This window comes from Zosterops lateralis (assembly GCF_965231275.1).
Source record: "Zosterops lateralis genome assembly, chromosome: 28".
NCBI lineage: Eukaryota > Metazoa > Chordata > Aves > Passeriformes > Zosteropidae > Zosterops > Zosterops lateralis.
In genome coordinates this window covers 2,297,885-2,305,121 of record NC_139788.1, presented here as the reverse complement: position 1 = coordinate 2,305,121, position 7,237 = coordinate 2,297,885, and the positions used below count along the sequence as shown (strand labels likewise).

The following is a 7,237-nucleotide window of genomic DNA, read 5'->3' as shown; positions in this document are numbered from 1 at the left end:
GCAGCGGGAGGCGCTGCACTTCGCCGGGAGGAGCAGCGGGCCGGTGCCGCCCGGTGTGATCCCCACCGGGATGGGCCCCGTCTCCAAGCGGCGGAGGCTCCAGTGCTTCCCCTCCTGCGTGAGGGCTCCGTGCAGCGCTGGAGGGCTCGGCGGTGTTCTCCCTGTGGGGCTGTCCCGGTGGAGGTGACCAGACCCGGCCGTGACCCAAGGGGGGTCCCCTCGGGGCCGCGCTCGGGGCGCGTTCCCGCGGTCGCCATGGACACGGCGCCTCCTGGCGGGCGGGGGCGCGCGCGGCCTGTGACCTCTGACCCCGGGCCCCGCCTGTTCCGGCGCGCTCCCCGCGCCTGTGGACGCGCGTTCCCGGCGCTCCGAGCGGCCTCCGCCGACACCATCCCCGTGTCCGTTCCCGTTCCCGTGCCCAGCCATGTCGGCCGCCTTCAGGAAAGCCGCCAAGGCGCGGCAGCGCCCGCACCGCGAGCGGGCCCAGGTCAGTGAGCCGGGCCGGGCCCGGGCCCTCAGCGGAGCCCTCCCCGCGTTCTCTCCCCGCCGGGCCCTCAGCGGAGCCCTCCCCGCGCTCCCTCCCCGGGATCTCAACCCGCCAGGCCCTCTGCAATCCCTCCCTGTGCTCCCTCCCCGGGATCTCTCCCCGCCGGGCCCTCCTCGCTCTCTCCTCCTCACTCCCCCTCTCTCTCCCCTAGCCCGCCGCCCGGACGAAGCTCGGCTTGCTGGAGAAGAAGAAGGATTACCGGCTCCGTGCCCAGTGAGTGAGGGCCGGGCAGGGCCGGGTGGGTCTCCTCGCGTCCAGAGGGGTTCCCTGGGCTCACTCTGAGCCTGGCTGGGAACGACCCGGCGCCTCAGCACGGAGAATGTGCCGAACAGCTCCTGATTGTTGGTTTTGTCCTCCCCAGTGACTACCACAAGAAGCAGAATGCTCTCAGGGCGCTGCAGAAGAAAGCGCTGGACAAGAACCCCGATGAGTTCTACTTTAAAATGATCCGTGCAGAGGTCAAGGTGAGAAAACCTCCATTACCTTCAAGCAGGATTACACTTCGTTGCTCTAAGTAATATTTTTTCCCCTTACCTTGTTTTGATTTAAATGTATGAATTATTAGATAAATGAGAAAATTAATTTGATGCCTGTAGAAGGCTTTGAAGAAAATAAGAGACAAAGTTCTGCTGTCAGCAGGCCCCACAGGGCTCTCCAGGTGGGTTGGGCTGTCTCTAAGTGCTCTGTTTGTCTGGTTCTAGGATGGAGTTCATGTAATAAAGCAGCAAAAGGATGAAGTTACCCCGGAGCAGGTGAAACTGATAAGGACACAGGATATTAAGTACATAGAAATGAAAAGAGTTGCGGAAACCAAGGTAATAACTCACATTTTTAGTCTTTTCTAGTTTGCTCAGAATTGGGTTTTTACTGTGTTCCTATGGTTGGTGCTGGCTATTGTGTTTGTTCAGTGAAGTCTGATTTGTACAGTGCTGGAAAGGACAATGGAAGTGGCAGTGGAGTGCTGGATATAGATCCTAAAGGTGTGGTGATTATCAAAAATGACACTGCATTGTTATAAAACACAGTGACTTTTACGTAAATTTCAAGACTTTAAACATGTATTTCTGCTTAGCTTGTTCATAGAGAAACTGAGAAGTCCCTAAGGTTGGAAGAGTGCTCTGAGATCATGAAGTCCAGCCACCACTGTGGTCACCACTGACCTGTGCTGTCCCCATGTGCCACAGCCACACACCTTTTGAGCACTTCCAGCCTTGGAGATTCCACCATTTCTCAGGGCAGCCTCTTCCAATGCCTGACTACCCTTTCAGGCAAGAAGTTTTTCCTTATACCAAACCTGAACCTCCCCCAGCATAGCTTGAGGTTGTTTCCTCTTGTCCTGTCACAGCATCACAGAATTAGCTATGTTGGAAAAGACATTTGATACCATAAAGTTTAACCTATGATCTAACACCACCCTGTCAACCAGACCATGGCACTGAGCATCACAACTCTGTTTTTTATTACCTCCAGGGATGGTGACTCTCCCACCTCCCTGGGCAGCTCATTCCAGTGCCCAGAGATTTTTTTTTTCTTAGTATCCAGCTTAAAGTTCCCCTGGTGCAGCTTAAGGCTGTGTCCTCTCAGTCTGTCAGTTGTGTCCTGGGAGAAGAAACCAACTCCCACCTGGCTACATCCTCCTTTCAGGCAGCTGTAGAGAGTGATCAGGTCTCCCCTGAGCTTCCTTTTCTCCTGGCTAAACAGCTCCCTTGGCCATTCTTCATAAAGTTTGTGTTCCAGACCCTTCACCAGCCTTGTTGCCCTTCTCTGGACACGTCTGAGCATCTCAATGTCCTTCCCAAATTGAGGTGCCCAGAACTGGACACAGCACTCGAGGTGGAGCCTCATCAGTGCTGAGGACAGGGGAAAACATTTGTTATTTGAGAGAAGTGACTAACTGCCAGCAGGCCACACTCTCCTGTCAGGGAGTTACAGAGGATGAGAAGTTAGAGAGTATTCTCCTCTCCCGGCTGAGGAGAATAGTCTGAAGTGAGTTGGAATATGGTCGTTTGACAATCCACAAAAATACAATCCTCTTCTGAAGATGTTGTATGCTCTGATGTTGATTCGCAAAACAGAATCAAATTCTCACTGGGAGTAAAAAAAAAAAAATCAAAGCCAGCTTTAAACTTTCCTTCCTGCTTTTGCTGGTGGCTCTGTGGCAATAATTCCCCTTTGCCAAACAGAGGACTCAGTTTGGCCACTCAGTGGATGTGTGGACTGTGACCCTCTGTCTGGAAAGGCTGTGAAGATGTCATAAATATAGACTAGATGTGTTTTCAGAGATGGAAAGAGGAGCTCAGCTATTTGTAACCCCGAGGAACAGACAGAAACGTCCTCGGGGGAGGTTTGATTTTACTCTTCTCTGAATTTGGCCAAACTTGGACTTTCCGCAGAAAATCGAGCGGCTGAAGGCAGAGCTCCACCTGCTGGACGCGGCGGGGAGCGGCCCGCGCCGGCATCTCTTCTTCGTGGACACGGAGCGGGAAGGTGAGTTTGGAACAGATGACTTCTTTTTTTTTTTTTAAGAAGTAAAAATTCTAGAAATCCCTACTGGTTACTAGCTGAGACATCACTTGTGCAGGAGCTGTGTTGCTGGGGCTCCTGTTGCTGACTAGCAATGTGTTTGCTTATTGAAGGTATCCATGGGAGGTTATTCCTAAATTTTTTTTCTGTATAGTTAAGGAGTTTGATATTGCTGCTCGCCTGGACACCGTTCCTGAGCTCGTGGATAGAGTGTACAACCGACCAACCATTGCAACACTGCAGAGAGAGACAGTGAAGGGACCTACTGATCCTGTCCACCTAAAGGTATTGCTGCTGTTTGTCCTGCAGAGTTCTTCATGGTTTGCAATTTTTATATGACAAGCACTAAAAAGGATTAATTGCACTGTTGTGGAAGTGAAATAAATTGTTTTCTTATCATAGTTGAGGCCATCACTGCACTCAGAGTGCTTCATTAAAAACTTAAGAGGGCCTCAAGTATCAGCACCATGTTATGTAGAAGTCTTTCATACCTTTTCTTTGTGGCAGCTCCACACAGCTTTGGCTCTTTCTCTCTTTCTTCTCTATTCCTTCTGCAGTTCCAGCTCACTGCTGTCTGTCCCTAAACCTGTCTGTCCTCATACAGTGGCTCACCTTGTCTGTCCCTTCCTCAGCACAACCAGCAGACTCCAACTGACTCTCTGCCACCTAACTCACTCTTTTATCACACCCAGCAGTGAGGGCAAGGCTGTTCCCACTCTTTGATTATTAACACAGCTACATTATATTGGAAGCAGGATTGGCTTTAGCACTATCTCTTTCTTCCCACATTTTCTTAAAACTTTTACTGGTGACACAAGGCAGTAGTGGATGTCACTGCATTTCAGGAGTAATTTTTTTCAGTTCACTGTTAGATCTCCCCTCACACTTCCCCAAAACCCCTTGTACCCCTGAATTAGCTATACAGCAAGGAGCTTATTCCACCACAGATGTCTCTGTTGCAGTGTTCCTGATCTTACAGTATTTTTCAGTTTGGTTCTGAGCCCAAAGTGGCTTGAGATTTGTCTCCTCACTGTCCTTCCTAAAGCCATTTCAGCTATAGTCTCACTTCCTGGCTTTCCTAATTTGAATTATTTCATGATACTTCAGCATGAATGGCTTATGCAATCAGCTTTGATTCTGATGTTTTAGTATCACAGAAGTAGCTACACTTGTCTTTTCTGCTGTAGATTCTGCTCAGGTAACTCAGATCTGTTGGACAGTCCTGTGAGTACGAGTCAGTTGTGTGTAAGGTAAAAATAGTTGTCTTAAAATTGCCGAGTGGTAAATTTTTAACCTGTTTTTTCTGACTCAGATGACAGATAATAAACACCCTGTGGTCCTTTTCCTCCTGCCAGCTGTCTCAATTTGACTTGTCAGTAAAGCAGTTGGACCAGTCGTAGACTGACTAGTTTTCTCCTAAATGTCTGAGTCATATTTTAAGCATGTTGGGATCTGTTCTCCTTAATTTAATTACTTAGATCACACCTGCAGTAATGGTGTTCCTGTGCTGGGAAAGCTATCCACTCTCATTAGGCAAACTTGACCCAACAAGTTGCATTTTGAGAGGCCTCTGCAGGCTCTGAGCACTTCAGGAATTGGTCTCTGGTCTGTCTTTTTTTAAATTATTATTATTATTCTCCCTCCTCTGGATAAAGTGGATTTTCATTAGGGAGCCAAATATTTTCTTGCATCCAACATTAAATTTTGGAGGATTTAGACCATAGTGTCTTGTTCATCTCTGTCTTAAAACAGATTTTTTTTTTCCTTGTTTCCAGAAATTAGCCCAGCAGAGGAAGAACCAGTACGACCTCCTGAGGCAGCGCATCGAGAGAGAGAAGGCCATGTTTGTCATCTCACAGAAAATCCAGACACGGAAAGATCTGCTGGTGAGGGGTTTGCTCCTGCTTCTCCCAAGTCTGTTCTCTTCAGGCCATTAGGTCTGGTGGTGTCTGTGTTGTGTATGTTGTATTTGTTTCTTCATTCTGGTTTTATAGTGGTGACTCCTAAAGATAAGTAATCCTCCTTTAGTATGGGAAAAGCAAAGTAAATTCTATCTGCTAGTCCAAGTCTTACCTTGTCAGCAAGGACAGACTCAGCTGTAAAATGCTCACAAGGAGTCCAGAGTAGTGTCACCAGGAGTCAAAAGCAGGGAACCATTTCTGTAAGTTATGAGAAGGTCTTAAAAACCCAAATGACCACAGAAATTATTTTGTCTCAATGGGACTCCCGTTCTCTGGTGCTTGTTAGCAAAGCAGATTGTGCCTGACAGCCTGAAGGGGAAAAGAGCAGATAAAATTATAATCCCCACCTAAACAGTGCCAAGTGACCATTTTTCTTTTATGGTCAGACCCAGACAGGTGCTCTGATTTGTGTGGGTGAGTTTTTTTTTCTCCTTGGATGGCAGCAAATATTTATACTTGTTCTTTTTTCCAGGACAAAACTCATAAAGTAAAGGTGAAGAAAGAAACAACAACTGGTCCAGCTATTTACAAGTTCAAGTTTCAGCGGAAACGTTAATTTCATGGAATAATTTTTAATTTCATGGAATAATTGTTACAGTCTTTGCTCAGAAAGGAGGAGCCATATCCCCTGGAGAAGGGCTGGTGCCAGCCTGCTGTTGACTGCAGCTCAGCACTTTGTTAAGACAAATCGCTGTGGGACTGTGGTAGCCATCAGTGTGTTTCATCTAATTAATTGATTAATAAATCAGAGTGTGTTCTCTTGATATTTACAGTGGGAAGCCCTGAGGTTTGCCTCAGTGTCCTGGTAAGATGCACCATAAACAATCAGTGAACAGTCAAGGTCATGGTGGAATGTTAGGGAGGTGAGTTAAGCACAGCCCAGAGACAGGGAAGATACTTGAGGATTGTCAGCTCTGGGGCTGAGCAGGACCTGTCCAAACCCATGGGAGTGGAGCTCAGCTTTTCCAGCTGTCTTTGCAAGCAGGTTAAAGGTGAATTACCTTCTAGTCGTTTCCCCAACATCCCCCAGTCCCTCTCATTTTCCTATTCCATTGTGTGCTTTTCCTCCAGAGCTGCTTCAGCTCAAACTGAGGCAGTGCCAAAATTCTGTGTGAGGAGACACAACGCAGCAGCCAAGTGTGGGACAAGAGTTTGTCTCCTGGGCTCTCCTTGGGCCGTTGCATTGCCAGGGATGGGGGAAGTGCAGACACATCCTGAGTGTCCTGGAGCGGCCCAGGCACGTTCCTCTGTGTGAACATTCCTTCTCTTATCTCTCCCCATCATCCTGTCCCTGCCAGCAATGAGCACACGGTCTGCAAGGGGGGAAGAGGAAAAAAAAATAAAAAATGCTTTTCTCAAGCCCTTAGTTACTTAGGAGCTTTCCCAGCAGCTCGGTGATAAAACACAATGTTTTCAGGTACTTAAACACAGGTTCAGTTGTTCTGCCACGCAGAGAGAGCTCTGGGGAGAATCTTCTAGGGGAGCATCCATGGAGTCTGCAGAACCTGGAGTGTGTGGATTCTGTAACGGGGTGAGCAGGACGAGAAAACAAAACTCTGCTTGTGGGAATGGTTTGGCTCGGTTTGGTCCAGCTCAGCTCAGTCCAGTTTAGTTTGGTCAGGCTCAGTCTGGCTCGGCTCAGTTCAGTTTGGTCCCAGACCAGTTCAGTTCAGTTTGGCTCAGTTTGGTCCAGTTCAGCTTGGTTGGGCTCAGTCTGGCTTGGCTCAGTTCAGTCCGGCTCATTTTGGCTCGGTCCAGTCCGGTTCAGCTCGGTCCAGTCCAGCTCAGTTCAGCTCAGCTTGGTCCGGTTCGGCTTGTTCTGGCTTGGTTCAGTTTGGTCTGGTCTGGCTTGGCTTGGTCCAGCTCTGCTCAATCCGGTTCAGTTCAGCTCAGTTTGGTTTGGCTCAGTCCGGTCCGGTTCAGCTGGGCTCGGCTCGGTCTCTCATCCCTCGCTCCCGGCGGTGGCGGCGCAGGCGCAGTGCCGGGCGGGGCCGGCAGGGGGCAGCAGCGGCGCGCGGCGGGGCCTGTCCCGGGGCCTGTCCCGGTACCCGCCGGGCCCTTCCCGCCCTGTCCCCGCTCCTGACAACGGAAATCTCTTTTAGGCTGAGCCTTTAATGGGTCAATATTCAATCCTTGCCCTTGATTAATTTTACCTGCTGGACAGGCTGGGAAAGCCAAGCAGCAGTTCTGCGGGGAGACCCTCAGG

General features: G+C 49.5%; 1 protein-coding gene across 1 annotated transcript; it reads left to right on the top strand.

The window, feature by feature from the left end:
* Nucleotides 1–365: 365 nt before the first annotated feature.
* On the top strand, nucleotides 366–5,803 carry UTP11 (UTP11 small subunit processome component). The gene is made up of 8 exons (XM_083879594.1): nucleotides 366–487; nucleotides 699–760; nucleotides 909–1,011; nucleotides 1,249–1,362; nucleotides 2,941–3,034; nucleotides 3,225–3,355; nucleotides 4,846–4,956; nucleotides 5,504–5,803. Exons 1-8 carry the CDS (start codon nucleotides 425–427, stop codon nucleotides 5,585–5,587), a joined length of 762 nt encoding a protein of 253 aa, XP_083735720.1. The 5' UTR covers nucleotides 366–424; the 3' UTR covers nucleotides 5,588–5,803.
* The last annotated feature ends 1,434 nt before the right edge of the window (nucleotides 5,804–7,237 follow it).

What these genes read in the sequence shown, in the direction of transcription:
- UTP11 (XM_083879594.1), top strand. Translation starts at nt 425, where the DNA reads ATGTCGGCCGCCTTCAGGAAAGCCGCCAAGGCGCGGCAGCGCCCGCAC. An exon ending in CGTGGACACGGAGCGGGAAG is followed by an intron (nt 3,035 to 3,224) that starts GTGAGTTTGGAA and finishes TTTTCTGTATAG; the next exon opens with TTAAGGAGTTTGATATTGCT. An exon ending in AGACACGGAAAGATCTGCTG is followed by an intron (nt 4,957 to 5,503) that starts GTGAGGGGTTTG and finishes TCTTTTTTCCAG; the next exon opens with GACAAAACTCATAAAGTAAA.